This window comes from Anticarsia gemmatalis, chromosome 7 (genome assembly GCF_050436995.1).
Source record: "Anticarsia gemmatalis isolate Benzon Research Colony breed Stoneville strain chromosome 7, ilAntGemm2 primary, whole genome shotgun sequence".
In the NCBI taxonomy this organism is placed as follows: domain Eukaryota; kingdom Metazoa; phylum Arthropoda; class Insecta; order Lepidoptera; family Erebidae; genus Anticarsia; species Anticarsia gemmatalis.
This window is the reverse complement of record NC_134751.1, coordinates 7,428,230-7,445,353: the sequence shown is the minus strand read 5'-3', so window position 1 is coordinate 7,445,353 and position 17,124 is coordinate 7,428,230. Positions and strand designations below refer to the sequence as shown.

Below are 17,124 nucleotides of genomic sequence, written 5' to 3'. Positions count from 1 at the left end.
ATCGATTACCTGATATATTCGAAGGATGGGAACTCTACACGCGGATTAAGTCCCGGGCAAGATTTAGACGTCGTGTTTGTATATAAGGTGGTATGTTTAAATCTTTCCTGCCTATTCTTTGAAAGATAGTTATTTCCTCGATACCCATGTTTAAGCCCTGGCATATCTTGGACGAAGTAGTAAAGAAACTAGCAAGAAGGCATAGTGGTGTAAAAAGTAGTTGTATACTTTTTGAAGAAATCCATTTTGACGTTGATAGGAGCACAGATAAAAAGAAGAGGAATACTGCTGTTTTCATATTAAATTGATAGTTGAGCCTTATTTGCAACAATAAATAAACTTGTTACATTCCAACGAGGATGATTGGCAAGAAGCAGTTGGAACAGCTTACTGCATTCGGTGTTACTGCTTTAATGCATAGTATAAGCGCGGGCTGCCTTTGTGTCTATTTCACTGAGTGGAGACCTGTTATACAATTCATCCCATTTTTTGCTCCCGAGAAAAAAGCAAAAAAAGTGTGCTGAATTATACTTTTTATAGCATGAAATTATTAAGAAAGTATTTTAAAATTTGAGAGGGTATTTGTATAACTAAGTGCGCGCACGAATAATACAATCTGGCAAAATAATGGAATTACAATAATGACTGGTCTCGGCGATCAGGTGTGCTCGGATTTGTAATAAAATGTCAACCGGATTGTGTGCAGCCGGCGGTGGCACACGCGCAGCTGTCGGCCCTCCTCCGTGCCTACTCTGAGTTGCGCCCTCCGAATGTACACCTCACTTTACCTCTTTTATACTGCATTGTAATGTTATTGTTATAATTCACAGGAGGTAACTATTTATTTCGGTGCCGATTAAATAATAAAACTGGACAGACCCCAATGTTTTTATTATTTTTTCTCCTCGTCAAGCTGCAACTAAACCTGAAAGCGATATTGTTTTTCCAGTGAAGAAAATGTTAGAATTATAGGAACAACGTCCACTTTTACACAGCCGATATGACAATACCGAGATACATAATATATTTAAACGTGCAATTTTTTAGGCATTAATATTAATATTATAAAACAGTAGATATGGCTAGCCAGCCTCCTAGGTCTGAGCGTTCCACTAAAAGGACAAGCTACAAAATGAAACTACAAAAAAGGGTACTTATGAGCATAATGAAAAAAGTTAAGAGTTAAAGCTAATTGGGAGAAACCAAGGATCTTAAGGCTTTAGGTTTTGTGCGATATTATTGCTATCAGAAATAGAACTTATCATAAATATTCGAAATTACCTTAGATATGTACTTTAATAGAACTGTACACGTGTTTAAAATTTCTTCAGATTGCCATACCCATTCTTTTGAAACAAAATGTTCGATCAAGATATTAACAACATAAAAATAAATATGCCGCTGTAAAATCCACAAGCGTGTTTGATTTTAATAATTCATTAATCTGCCTAGTAACTACATGGTTAGCATATCAAACATTATAATATTGTTAGCCCCTCGTGCCACCGATAACTTGTTACTCAAAACCGGTCTTGTATAATGTAAGTCCTGTAAATCTATGTCATTTTTTGTGTGTGGGGAAGCCTGTAAACATCTGAACATCTGGTCTGTTCACTAAATGTTCCACTAATATCAAGCAGAATTTAAGTTTGGTTAGTAGATTTAGATAAAGTAGCCATTTGTAAGGATTCTGTTATTTGTACTGTTATTACTATTACTAGCCTTGATTAGTTTACTTGAAAGTTAAATAACACTGCCCTGAACAAAGATCTTCATCGCTGAGCCGGTCAGCTTGTGTTTACGGTTTTCCTGCGCTGAAATGTTTTATTAACGCTTTCACATGCAAAATGCATATCCTCGTTAGTTGCCGTGTATGCAATAAACATACCACACGAAAGTTCAAAAATTATGAAGTCTTCGTAGTCCTAAGTGTCTTGGGTTTCGTGTCCCTTCTAAGTTCCAAATCTATGATCAAGCAATGACAAGGACTATCCGAATTATTACTACAATTTCTTGTAATATCATGTACGTGATGCTGAAGATACCGAAACTTAACATTCTCGTTTTGTTAGTTACAGGGTGCGAGCTTATTGCGTTGTGCCGCGACAATGCCAAATTTCGAGCTACTACCACTGTCCTAGCTATTGAGAATATTCCGACTGAAATTGAAAAGTGTCAGTTACGACTCACGAATCGTACCCGAGACCTTGTGACCAGCAGTCTCATAATTAGGTACAGTTAGTCATAAGAAAATGTCTTAAAAATACTGAAAACTGCAGATAGGTACTTCCTTACAACGTTGGTCTAATGCAGTCGCTAGTTACAGTAGCTTAGTCTTAAAGCTGGCTTGTATGAGTTGCAGAAATATTAAGGTTTTAATATATTTTTTTTTAATATTTAGTAAGTATCGCAATCTATTGAATGCTGGAAAAAGTATTGAAAAGATAGTAGTTATAAGGAAAGAAGACCAATAAAAATAATATGGCATTGCTTGCTTTGATAAGGTATGAGTATGAGTAAGGTATAAATCGTTCTAGGATAGATAGACCTAATAGAATATATATTCAGGTTTATGTTTGACAGCTTTTTTATCAATCAACGAGTTTTTTCCTGATGCCTCACTATCGTCACATAGGGCTTCATCGAAACCCGACGAAATGCGGCGAATGCGAAAAAGATCTGTGACGCAGGTAAACAAATCATCCCATTTCATTGAAAAGAGGTTGTACACGTGGCCTGTGTTATAGGTGTGAAAAATTGGTCGGTGTTTTCTTATTTTCTTTTGACGACACAGGCTCTGCAAGGGTACCTTTAAGGTACTAAATATTTCCCAGATCTTAGAGTAATATCACTTTTTTAATGCTTCTACTCATTTAAAGAGTTCCAAATCTATTTAACTGTATCATAACCATCTGATAGGTGTTTATCGTCAATATTCAAACTAAAGGCTTTTAATAAAATGATAGTAATATTCTGTCAAATGATTATACATTTCTTTAAACTTAAGCAAGTTTTTTTTTCATTTAATTCAATACTATGAATACAAGCTAGACCCGCTCAAGGACCAAGGGCCACAATAGGGAGATTGTAAGTGGGGTGAGGTGCGGAGTGAAGTCGCGTTCCGATACAGCCCTATTTACTCTGTCCATAGGTCGCCACTCGAGCGGCTGTGTGTTGCGGTGCGCGTGCGCATATCCCACCGGGTTACGAATACACTTTGTAAACAAACTTTTATCTGTGGACTTAAAATATATTCTTAATTTCTTACAAGTTATTGAACTTTCATTACGATCAATTTGTGAAGAATCAAGTGCTGTTTGTGCTTATAATGGATTTGTCCTGTGAAGAGAACATGCAGAATTCTGGCAACAGTGGCAGTGGAAAGACAGTCGACATGTGTGTCGCAGGTCCAGACCGGGCCCTAGACCGCGACCCTCGGCTTATCATGAACCTGCTGGCTCTGGAGAGATCACACGCTCTTCATACGGACTACTTTCAAAACGTACAAATTGACATACAGCCTTTTATGCGGAAAGTGGTGACGACCTGGATGTTAGAGGTGAGAACCATTTAGATAAATAACTTTACTGTTTAATATTGTTTACCTTATAAGTATAGCAAATATTAACATTGATATAAGATTGGCGATAAAAGCGTAGTGTGAAATGCGCGAGTTGACCGCTAACAGCTGATTAGAGTGAATGACCTTATTTCTTGAGTTTATTTACGTTGCGCACCACGTGAACTTATGTGGTACTTACGTTCTTGATTAAATTAATTTTCTCCTATGACTAAGTGTAGAAAAATAAGGGTAGACAGTAACTAAAAGTCATAGTAATCATGAAATGTATTTCACATGAAGCATTTCCTTTTTTGCATCTACCCTCAAGATCAACATAAATTTATGATGGAGGTCTAATTAGAGCTTTACAATCAAAGTAAACATAGTTCTTATCTAACAATGCGACGTGTGCATATAATATTTATCGTACTCAAAATAATAAATCTAACTTTCCTTGAGGTCTAAAACATAATTTACAAAATCTCCCTTTGAGGAGAGACAAGTAAAATATTCCAGTCAAAGAAGCGACTCTGAGGGCCACTAATTTACGCACCAATGACAATGACCCCGTCCCATCACTCCATGACGTAACTGTGAGAGCTTAATCTATCGTCGAGTGAGGCATACCCCGAGAAATTACTCTTTGGATATTATGAGTGAAAGTCCCAGTCCCATTTTGTTGAATTAAGGCTGTATAAAATAAGTTGTTGGTAGCTCGACTGTACCTACTTTGTTTGATGTAATCATTGAGTGGTTGTATCACAGGTATGCGAGGAGCAACAGTGTGAGGAGCAGGTGTTTCCCTTGGCCGTGAGTTACATGGACCGGTTCCTTGCTCACCGCGCGATCTCGCGCCAGCAGCTGCAGCTCCTTGCCGTCACCTCCATGCTTCTCGCCTCCAAGTTCCGCCAATGCCACCCGTTGTCTGTAGATCTGCTGTGCGCTTACACAGATAATTCCGTGTTCCCACATGAAGTTAGAGTAAGTATCTACATCCTACTATTGTCACTATTTTAGAAAACTTTTTCCTATTTGTTTACATCAATTTGATTCTAAGTATACATTTACAACACCAAAAGTGGTCACACAGAGTGACACCCATTATGTAAATGATATTGCAATTTTTTAAAAAGAACACACAAAGAATGCTAGGTATAAAATAATATTCGTCAGCTTGCAAAAAAAAGAAACACGCGGTCATTTTAATGTCCAAACATCGCTCGCATTCCATCACCACGTGGTCTCAAACCACACTACTTAATGTTATTCGTGGTCATTAGTTTCTCACGTATTCATCATGTAGCAATGAAACCTCATACGTCGGGCTTCAGTGCGTGCGTAAGGTTTCGATATCCCTTCAAAATAGAATATGATCTTAACACTTCGGAAGAGAGCTTGTTTTAGAAATTACAGGTAGATGAAAACAGGTAGAGAAAGACAGATAGTCTTGGTATTAAATATATAAAACGGAAACTTATAAACAACAATTATAAAAGTGATAGATAGATAAAGTTATTTCCATGTTTACATCCTCACAAAAAAGTCAAGTGGCTCTATTGCCGTCTTACGTCCGGTAGCATATCCTGTGGTGGCCACAACCTAATCGTTGCTTTGATTGTACTGTGAATGAACTCGATTAGTCGAGTCAAATGTCACTCCTCCACCCCGACGCGACGTTTCCTCGTGATATAGTGAGTTTCCGGCAATTACTCCTTCCTTGAGACATCGAAGAGGGCTTGTAAGACTTTGTCACCCTTCTTGTGCAGCCTACAGCCTGTGACGAAGTAAGGCACCGAAATGTTACTCACTTGCTTCCGTCGGAAATGTGGGCTACAAGATACGGTACAGTGCCAGGGTTAAATTAGTTCTAATTTAAGTAGTCCTCATTTTATGTCTTTTAATGAGATGAGGTTGTTGCACCCGATACATTTGATAGTTGCTGTTCAAAGTATTTAATATGTGTTCAAACATTGAACCGGCACTAAAAATACTCACTCAAAATATACCTAGTAAGGAAGGTTTCCCACAGTGCGGTCGTAAAGGGCCGTAATGACAAAATTGTCATAATTGTTCACACTCGTACAGACAGGTGCGATTCGTTGCTGGCCGCCCTTTGTAATCAATTTTGACTTTGTCACCTTTCTCTCACGCCTCGAGCAGTAATTATAACACGTTTTGTCTATTTTATACTAAAAAAAAAATATTGTATATAATGTTTATCTCTATACCTGAGTAGGTACAGAACTAGTTACATGTAGAAAGGACGATACGACGTTACTTGTAAATTATCTCTGGGTGTGCTGAAAAATTAAAAACCTTATAAATGATGTATCTCACTAATGTCTATTTATATGCATACTCCATATAAAACGGTACCGTGAGAAAGTCTGCCTTCACTTTAGACCGTATGACACCGTCGAATGTTCGTATTTTCTTGCAATTAAATTCGTGCGACGATCGCGATATGAGTTCATCGCGCATACTTAATGCCGTCATATGGTACGGGCTTCGAACCTCCACGAACTTTCCCATACTTAAGGGCAATTATTTAAATATAATCCATTAATTTCTCACGGAACTACTTGAATTCTGTAGGTATGCATTTAATTATTATTTTGTCTGCATTCTGCATGCATAGGTAAAGACCATTTTGAATAGTTTTCATCTAATTTGTAAAGTCATGAACTGTTTTAGTTTCAATAACGAATATAAAAACAATGTCTTTTCTTTCTTCCGTAACGTTTATTTGTATGACGTTGCCGCCATTATGTCTTGAACGCAGATAGATAAGGTCTAATTATTTATCTGTAGAGTATTATTAAGGTTTAACGAACTTAAAAGCAATGTTAGCTTCGACGTAGACTGTGGAGCCACGCGTAGATGATGGTGTTTATTTTTATCTTTATCTTTTATATGGCTTTTTGTTATGTTACGGACCACGTTACAAATTATAAACGAGTGTTCTTATAGACAATTTACGTTTCACGTGCTGTGAGAGAATATTGCTAGGTGAGGGTCCTTTTGTCCCTGTTTTCTTATGACATTTCTAAAGTAATTGTAACGTGATTCGCTACTTTTTGCGGTTTCCGCCTAACTCATCAAGTATGACGGTTACGTACGAACTGTTAAGAATAGGTCGCACATCCCTTTCATGATAAATACAACAAGAATTTGTTAAATGAAGAAAATATACGGTTATTCACATGGGGTCGTGCCCTTTGGATATAATTAAATTCAAAGGCGAAACGACTTACGTTTATATCGCATTTTTTTTGTTATAGCAATGGGAAGTGATGCTCCTTCAACGATTGAACTGGCAGTTATCTATTGCAACGGCGTTTGACTTCGTGGAGCCTTTCTTAGCGCGAGTACCGTGGGGTCGCACCAACCCTCTGGTCAGGACCCATGCGCTCACACTTACTTCAGTATGCTATACCGGTAGGTAACACTTTTATTATTTTTTTCCATTACGTATTTCAGCCACTATAAATTCTCTTTAAAGCTTATGTAACATGCGGGTCCGATTTCCTACCACACCGTAATCATTAACATTAATCGATAAAAGCGGAGCGCTGTCAATTATTTTCACTAATTTGTTTGGTTTTATGGTAAAATAATGATGGGAGGATCCTTTTGTTTAGAAATGTGATTGTAGTGTGTGCGGTGGACAACATAACGATACAGGCGCACGAGGGGTGCGTGGTGTAGGGCAGTGGACGCGTGTATCGGAACGCGCACATGCCGTTTGCGCAGTGATAACGCGCACACCTTGCGCTCGCGCACCCCTCAGCCGCTGACCCTCCAGCACTCCCATTGTAAATACACTCCGGTGACCTCACTTACATTTTTAAATTTCAAATTATGCCATAAAATTTTAAGTACATTTCGAACGTAGAACCTGTTTGCGTGTAAAGAAATCTTTTGTAAAATGAAAAACGGTAATGCGCACACGTGGCTAACAATTAATATTCAAGCGCATTACTTTAACTATAGGTACATTTTATTGACTTTTAAGTCGTTAAACTTAAAATTGCCCTTTAGTAACTAATTATGATGGTACTTTGAATAGTAAAATGTATAAAATTAGCATTACTATTGTGTTTTACCACTATCATTATTTACTTTAACAAGTAGCTAGGTGGCTACCTATGTTTTAAAAATCCGTTACGTGATAATTAAAAACCTTAGCTTTATGTCAGTTAATAAACGTAATAGGTTGTTCATGTGCTAGCGCGAATGACCAGCAGTAACCCCTTGACATTACTTTCCTGTAAGGGTTGCGCTTTTCCGATCATTGAGCACAATAAAAACTCGTGGAAATTATTTATTCGTACCGTGCTAGTCTGTTACCTGTGACCTTTGTTGAACGTTATATTTTACTTTTATGATATTTTTAATGTAAATGTACCGGCGGAAACTTTCAGCTGCCGGTTATATGTTCTAACGATTTTTAAAGTTCGGTCAATTATGTTCAAATATTATTGATTTTGGAGTTACTTACTAACACTTGTACATCGCGCTTGTACAATTTCCTTCACTTGAAAGTATACAAAATATTTTTATCTAAAACAAATGATTAGGACTCGTTAATTGTATTGTTTAGTTAATCAACACAAAAATCGGATGTGTCTATTAAAAAGCAGTAACAAGAAAGTTCCGTTAGTCGGCTAGTTGTATTATTTTCAAATGAAAGATTATAGAATACTAGCTGACCCGCGCAACTTCGCTTGCGTCACATAAGAGAGAATGGGTCAAAATTTTCCTCGATTTTTCACTGGTACTCTGCTCCTATAGGTAGAGTAGCGTGATGATATATAGTCTATAACCTTCCTCGATAAATAGACTATCTAACACTGAATTTTTCAAATCGGACCAGTAGTTCCTGAGATTAGCGCGTTCAAACAAACAAACAACTCTTCAGCTTTATAATATTAGTATAGATGTAAAGGAATCTCCTGATATTTCACCCCGTGGACGCCCCTATAATGTATCGAAACCCGATAAGAATTATTTATAGCCACCGGTCATCCCCTCTGTCACCACTGGTCCATACACTTTCAATTTTAAAATGTTCATCATGCATCTGTTAGTTAAAGATTTCAATAATAAAACGCTAGGTTTAATAGCGTTAAAAATAAATATACGCTGTTACATTTTCAGTACCAGCTTCTATCAATGATAATAGTGAAATTACTTCTGTATTTTAATATAAAAATAATGCTACGTATAAATAACAATTATTAAATTTATATTGTCATACGAAAAAGTAGGATTAAAAATATGACAGTGTAGTGTATAAGTACTTATATTACTTACTAGCTGACCCGCGCTACTTCGCTTGCGTCACATAAGAGAGAATGGGTCAAAATTGTCCCCGTTTTTGTAACATTTTTCACCCGTACTCTGCTCCTATTGGTAGTAGCGTGATGATATATAGCCTATAACCTTTCTCGATAAATGGACTATCTAACACTGAAAGAATTTTTCAAATCGGACCCGTAGTTCTTGAGATTAGCGCGTTCAAACAAACAAACAAACAATCAATCAAACAAACAAACTCTTCAGCTTTATAATATTAGTATAGATTCTTGTTGTTGACTGTACTCAGTTACTCATTACCTTATCAATGTTTGTCCAGTTAAGTTTTTCATAATGTCATGAGGTAACAATAATTTTAATGATTTATTTTGTACGTTAGTTTCCTAACTAAAGGTATAGTAATTAGCACGTAGCGGGTAATAATGACTTTATTCAACTACACTGCTTAATACGGTCGAAAACAAATTAACTAATGAGACATAATAAATAAATAAATCATAAACGGTTCGTAAATAATCTTACCTGGGAAACTACTTCAAACTACCTAATGAATCTTTGTCAACTCAACATCTAATTTGTTTTGTCGTACATACAAATACAATAACGGGTGAACTATCATTTACATAAAACTATTAAGTGCAAGTATTATATTGTAAACAAAAATGTTCGTGTAGTTGGGCGTTAAAGTTTCGGTCGGTGTCGCCGGAAGCGGCATAATTGCCGGTAACTGATCGTGCATTACTCGAGGTGTGAAAGGGTTAATAACATTACTTGACCCCTAAACTTCCTTCATCTTGTTTTATTAGGGTTTTCTAACAGCTCGTGATTATGACTATCGTTGAAATAAGATCCAGCATTGAAATTTAATCTATTTTATAAGTAATTCGGTACCTAGCGGTTTATATTGTAAGTTGACATTACCCTGCAGAACTAGTATTATTATTGAAGGGTATGTAGTTCACTTTAGGGCGAAATGTGCAGTTAGAACTAATTTCAAGGAGTTGGGTCATGGTTACGGTGACTTATGAGACTAGTCGGCGCGTACGCAGGGGAGAGACCGCGACAGCTGACTTGGGGACAATGCACGAAGACGTCCCGCGGCCATTGTTCCGTACCCGAATCCCTGTCCCAAGTCTCGACAAAAGCTTCGCGACAAAGAGGCCGTCTCGACGCGCACCTGGCGATATACCACCCTATCTAACCCGATACTTGGCCTAACATAATATCGTCGCCATATAATCTGAGGCTATTATCTTGCCAGATTTAAGCTTCCGTTTTCAATATCCGATCCTCCCGTACAGCCGGAAACTCCGTCTACATTTTTAGAAACCTCCTTTTTCTCTTAGATTCATATTCGCATCCAGTCCGTGCTATTCATTGCATTAACGGCGATAAAGGTCAAAAACGTTTCTATTATAAAATAGATCAGTATTTGAACCTGATTTCTATATAGATATTAGAATAATATTCGCAATAAAATGACTGTAACCGGTTTAATGCACAATTAGATTTGCTACCCCTGCGTTTTTGCATTCTATTTGTGTTAGGTATGGATTCACTATTAGGGTGGGACTGTGGGACTGACAGGTTTCTCAAACGGAACTTAACGGTTCTCGATGTCTGTTGGGTGTGTGTCATTACTTGTGGTAATTAGAAGGGTAAGACGCGGGGGTGTAAGGAGCTGGGCGCGACGGTCGCGTGGCCCGGGTCGCCGGGTCAGCAGATGTCGGCGGCAACTGACAGCCAACCTGTCGCGCAACGGATCGTGACGCACCGCTGCTCATGCTGACCAGATCAAACTTGATACGGGACTCGCGAGCGTTTTTGATTTTTAATAAGGTGCAGGTTCATAGCAACGTTCGTTAACAACTGCTAGTCTGGGTAGCGTTTTATACTTATTAAAGTTAATTGGTATATTATTGTGATTAAATAAAGGCCGTGTGATGTTTTCTACGGCGAACATCACGTTTATTTATGTTTCCTAAGTTCACCCTATTGAGACAGGTTTCATTGACCCACAGCTACACGAGCTAGTAAGCTTGAGTTACATTAGTTAGATACATTAATTAAAGTGTGGGCACTTTTTCTGATTAAAATTATGACGCGCTCGCGTGTAGCGATATTGTTTTTTCTTAAGAAATAGTCACGTATAAGGGCACGACGGAGTAAAGAAGGGTGCATGTAGTAGGTGGGCAGTGACCCTAGGTAGCGGCGTGCTCGCGTTGCGGAGGTGCGAGCGGAAGGGTCGCGCCAGGTGTCCTCACATCTGCCGTCTTCGGCTGACGTCGTCGGCGTACACCCAAAGCGACTTATACTCTATATCTTATTGACTTGTGACGCACTAATGCCTTCACCGTTAGTTATATCCAATACGATAACGACATCACTTATCACGAATTGACCGTATCTTCTGATATTGCGATTTTATGTATTGTTCAATTTGAAACGATAAATATAGGCCAATTGTGCAAAATCAAAGTGTGTACACGTATTGATTAGTTTACTTGTGATCGAAGTTACAATCAAAATCGCACAAAAGGGTCCCTCCTTCGTAGCGAATTGCAGCTGCGCCCTTACCTAGACGACTTAAGATGTAAATTACCATTATTCGCCGTCTATTGTCCCGGAGTAGGTACACACAAAGATGCAGACGGGGACGGAATGCACAAATCTGGCAGCTGTTCGACTCTCCTTCCTTATTCTCAAATAATAACAAAGGATTTCTGGTATTGTGCAAAATGTAGCACAATTTTTTTAGACCCCTGTTGACGAACATGGAAACGATTTCTGTTCCCATCCGACCGTACTCGTTTGTAAGTAAGAAATATTACTTGCCTTGTGTTATTTACTTGTGGGTATCAACGCTTGATCATACCGTGTGCTATATTATGATGTTAAAAATGCACACTGGATCAGAGACGCAAGATAGGATGCAAGGTGTCCAAGCCACCTGTCTGCACTCCGCGGTAATTATCTCGCAACAGATGCGCACTCCTACCTGCGTCTCAGAGCTCACGGCACTCACCGCTGCGTACCAATGTCAGCAATAAAAACATGTAAACAATAAACCCGTTTTTTAAATTAACCTTGTTTATAGTCTGAGGACATACTGACTCTGTTGATTTTGCACTCGAACATCTTTATAGCATAATAACAATAAATATTTTTGTTTGTCAACAGAAACCGAGTTTCTTCTTGTTCCACCGTCTTTAATCGCTGCTGCTTGTATAACAGCGGCTGCTCGTGGACTGCGTGTGTGCATGTCTGTGAATGAGTTGTGTGCCTTGACACGAACTCCGGCGGCTGCAGCCGAGCTAGTGGCGCGCCACGTGGAGCGAGTGCTGGCGCGAGAGACACAACCACAAGAACCCAGGACCCGGCACATCCAACCTTACAAGCAAACCACTCCCGAACAGACACAACTGCCGAACACACCCACAGATGTACAGGACGTACATTTTTGAATAAAAAATATGTTAAAACGTACCCTGCTACAGCCAAAGGCTACGTTATGCCTAAAAAGCTTACGTAGAAAAACGCACAGAAATCAAGAACCCAAATCAAAGATCTCAGTGTTTATGAAAGTATGGATTGTATTATAAGAATATTTTTTACATCACGCACCTGGACGCGAATAAAAGAAGACCCAGCGAGAGAAAAAAAATGTACCTTTAACTCAAAATAACGATGTCAAAGCTACAATTATATGGAAAGTTGTGTTGGAGAATTTATTGTTCATTGATCTCAAATTATTTATGTGAAATATTAACATTAGAGTAGAATAATGTTATTTATTGTAAAATAGATTCATTAATTATGTTAGTTATTTGTAACATAAGTACGTATTTGTTCGACTGAAAATATGGAACGAATTTTGTGCTGTTTGATCTCCGTTAATTCCAAATGTTTCGAAAGACTGAAGGTAAATGAAGTCAGTTGTTTACTTTTATCAACAAACTCATTTAATAGATACCAGAACCAAATTTACCTAAATCAAATTTATGAGCAAACCTTAATATTATGTATATTTTGTGTTTATAGTTTTGTGTGTCACCTGTAAAACTAAATGTAAGATCTCATTTGTAGGATATTTGAAATGAACCCTCTTAGACGAGGGAACAGTGTGTTTACTATTGCCGATATGAGTGAAAATGTTAATTAATGTAATATTTATTTAGGTCGATGTTAAGTTTTAGTAAATTCTAGTCAAACGTTTTACACATTCCTGTTTTCGACCAAACTTGATGTTTTAGATGTATAGGATTAGCTGGTATAAGTATTATCGTGTAAGTTATTAGTATGCTAGATCGTTTGGCGAACGCAACAGAAGGCGACAAAATACTCATCAGTGAGACAATAGGGCTTTTACTGTTAGTTAATGTATAGTAAATTAAATTTCCTCGCGTGTAATTAGTATGTAACTGTATTTATTGAGTGGCAGGAGGTACTCGTACGTCGTAGGAGGGAGAGAGAAACTTGCATAAACGGCGTAAGTGATAAAGCGGCGCGGAGTCGACGAGCGTTACGTTACGCAATGTTAATTATACTAATTGTAATAAATTAATGGGCAAGCTTTCAAGTTTCTCTCTTTATTCCGTCTCGACCGAAGGAGCTTTCACATAAGTTTAAAAAATATGAATGTTCATGCAACCACATAATTTTAAAAATTACTTTGAATTGAAATTAGACAGCTTATGAATGTTGAAAGTGGAGGTGGGCTTTGATTGCGAGCGATGTTATCCCACGTCGGCTACGATTATTCAACATTTGTACACTTATTACTATTGTTATTTATGGAAATAACTTTTTGTTTATACTTGGTTACAAGAGCATTTAATTTTAATATTAGTGAAGAACATCTAGGTACCTAGCATTTACTGCATGAACAAAATTTGTTGTACACTTCTAATTTATCCCTCAAACTTATTATATGTTATTTTTCGTTCTGAACATTGTAATAGTAAAAAACGCCGAGGAAAATATTGTTTGTTTATATTTTAGGGTTTGGTTTTAAAGATCGATCATGTTTAGGTACTAATTATGGCTATTGTATAAAAGTGTACGGCCTATTTTATAGGTTGACCATAAATGTATAGTTTTAAAATAAATGCAAATCACCAACATTTGTTTGTGTCTTATTTTGATCCTAAAGTTGTCATCTACGGATAGGTAATTGAGACCGTAATTCGGTGGCATCTTACTGTAATGGCCGAATAATAATGTACTAGTAAGGTATTATCATCATTATCCTAGCCTTTCCTTTTCTATCTTTTGTTTCCGAAACTAATTTCAAAGATTTTTGTGTTGGTTAGAAAGTTGCCCTGAGTAATGGAGTACTTTTTATCACAGGATTTAGTTCAGAGATTACATTAATATGGCAAGTCTATTAGAGGGACAGTACAGTAACATGATGACTACCTAAATTGCTGATAAGTTCAAGTTATCGATAAACTATTATAACTTAAAACTTTTGGTAACTCAGCTTTCATCTGCTATCGCAACATATCAAAGATTACCTAAAAAAATAACAAACGTGCACGTGGTCCGGACCACAATGGCAATGGCCATGTAAACTCATATACAAAACGTATAAGAAGAAGATATACATTAGGCTATGACAGCAAATCATTGTACTGTTTTTCAACATAAATAAAACGCATTGGTTACAAATAACCAAAATCTTTACAAAGTACAGTCACAGTCCGCAGCCCATTAAAGGCCAAGCCCCTTGTCCTTCGAAGACCCACAAAAACCTTAGGTAGCTGTGTAAAAAACACAGTTCACTCTTCATTGATTGTCTCGACAGATGGTGTTGCTTCCAATGTGAAGTTTACGGTAAATAAAGCCACGTGGGTCCATGAGGTTACTCTATGATAATTTTCAGACAATTTACATAAATAACTTCAGATTATATGATATTATGAAGCAGTACATATACTACCTATACAAAAAATATAGATTATTTAAAAAGTTTTCTGAATATTTTTATTTTTTTGTACACTAGTGCCCTCTATGGGTGAGTAGGCGAACTACGAAAGCTCCCGAAGGATAGGGGGAGCTTTGTGCCTGAGTTAAAATGTCGATTGTAGTGGCAAAGGATAGCAAAGGGTTCCATTTTGTGCCCATAGATAGCAGTAGCTAACAATTTGAATGAAAATGTTGTATCAGTCTGTAGGGTTAAGAACTTTGATTCCGAAATAGTCATATATTATTATATTTTACGTGGTGTATTTTATTTAACAATAGTAACCAAAGTTTTCCGGAACAGTCAATACTTTTGAATGAAAAAAAGCTTGTAAGCTTTAGTTGCATTAAAAGGACTTTACATTAAAAACCACTCTCTAAGAATATTTCTGATAGAAATTTAGCCGCGTTTTTAAGAGCTTATATGGAAAAAATATAACGAAGAGCTTAGTTCCTATCTCATCAAACACCAGATAAATCACTTGTCCATCTTATATTTACACCACCTTTGATTTACAGAAAGTTGTAAGTAAAATGAATTATAGCTCTTAACCTACATTTTACTTTTCTCGTAGAGTCTGACATGTTGAGTTAAGGGCTTAACTCTTACAATAACTTTTTAAGTGAAAGGTAAAGTTTCTTAGTCTTATGAAACTGCTTGAAAAGAGATTTTTGAACAGATCTTAGTAAAGCCAAAGGAAGCATTTGCGTATCAATTAGACAACCTTTTTTCTTTAGGTACGACATAATTATTATTGCAAACGTGCCACGAATATATCAATAGTAATTAAATATTAACAGTAGCACGATTTTCTGCAGTGGGTATTATTGAGTATAGAGTTGACATTCAGAATATATGTACTACAAAAATGTTCGTACGGCGTCCGCCAGAGGCGCAGATCAATTTTTCATACTACATTTGTTAATAGCTAGCCGGTTATCGAAAGTCGACTGTTTCGTCACTTTGCTTTATAATTTAGACTTCGTCGCCTAAACATGATTAATCATATATTGTAATCCTTTCTTGGAAGCATAAACGTTATTTATTCTGCCCTATGTTGTATGTAGCACCATTAAAACAATAACATTTGCCGGTGTACTACCGGCAAATGTTATTGTTTTAATGGTCCAAATGGGATCTAAGGATTTCCCCAAATAATTTAGCTATACAGAGTCGTGTATAGAGGAATAGGGGCTGTTTAAGGAGTTTTATCAAATGTATATCTATCTTTTGTCTTGTATGTTAAGTGGTAAAACAGGATTTTTATAGACATTAGAGGTGGAATAAAAACTTACATCTGCCTCCGAGGCCTCCGAAGCACGAAGAAGCTCATACTGTACATTTTTTTGTGACATCATTTAAGTATTTTATCTTTGATGATGATTTGCGTTATCTTCATGTTTAAAGATGATCATTTATTTCAACTATGAATGTGACATAGAAAGTAGTTTTGCTAAAAATACAATCTTTGTCAGCTATCTACTCTTTGACAGGTATGCTCTACGTATTGTAAGTGTTGTATTTCCCAGGAAACAATATTGTGTAACGGTTTTTGTGTTACATTGAAAACAGGTGAAACATTTATGTTGATTCTTGTGTAGCCAGCTTTACCTACTAACAAATTTCCAATTTACACTCGAAAGTCCGATACGACACCGAGTGGAGAGCAAACAAGCGCGTAGTGAGGGATAGACTGTTATACAGAGACCCGGGGACCTCGGCAAACCCAGGCGTTTGTAGGAAAAACCCAGGCGAGCGCTCGGGGCGTTCGGAGCAAACACACCGTCTCCGGGGAGCCGCTCATTAGTTGTTCAAACACGCCGGCGGCCACTTTGACAAGCGGCGCGCCAGGACTCGCCTCTTGCCTCCGTCCCGTCGACGACCGATCTTCCCCTTCACTGATCTAACGCTAACTATAAAGAGCTATCGGGAGTGCAGATAGTAAATACGCGGTTTGTTTTATTAGACAAACGACGGGATCTTTGCGCAGCCGTTTATGTACGAGCAGACCTACGCGGATTAACCAACCGTTGCATGTGCTGGGGTTTAGTTATCTCTTGCGCTATTTTTAAGTAATAAAGACTGACTTACACCAAGATGTACGGGTTCTATTTGTTGCAGCGTTTCCTTTTAAAATACATGAGAAGGTGGATGGCGGTCGATGTGTCTCTATTACTCTCTGCATCGTTAACAAAAGATTGGCTGCGAGCTTTGACTTTGAAACAGCTGATCCAGCAATGTTTTGTCTCCTGATTTGTATCTGTGAATATAACTCAAA

General features: G+C 37.5%; 1 protein-coding gene across 1 annotated transcript; it reads left to right on the top strand.

Moving 5' to 3' along the window:
* The first annotated feature begins 3,103 nt into the window (after positions 1–3,103).
* LOC142974460 (G1/S-specific cyclin-D2-like) lies at positions 3,104–14,004 on the top strand. Its single transcript, XM_076116790.1, has 4 exons — positions 3,104–3,559; positions 4,328–4,543; positions 6,844–7,000; positions 12,062–14,004. The coding sequence occupies exons 1-4, from the start codon at positions 3,329–3,331 to the stop codon at positions 12,343–12,345; spliced, it is 888 nt and encodes a 295-aa protein (XP_075972905.1). The 5' UTR covers positions 3,104–3,328; the 3' UTR covers positions 12,346–14,004.
* The last annotated feature ends 3,120 nt before the right edge of the window (positions 14,005–17,124 follow it).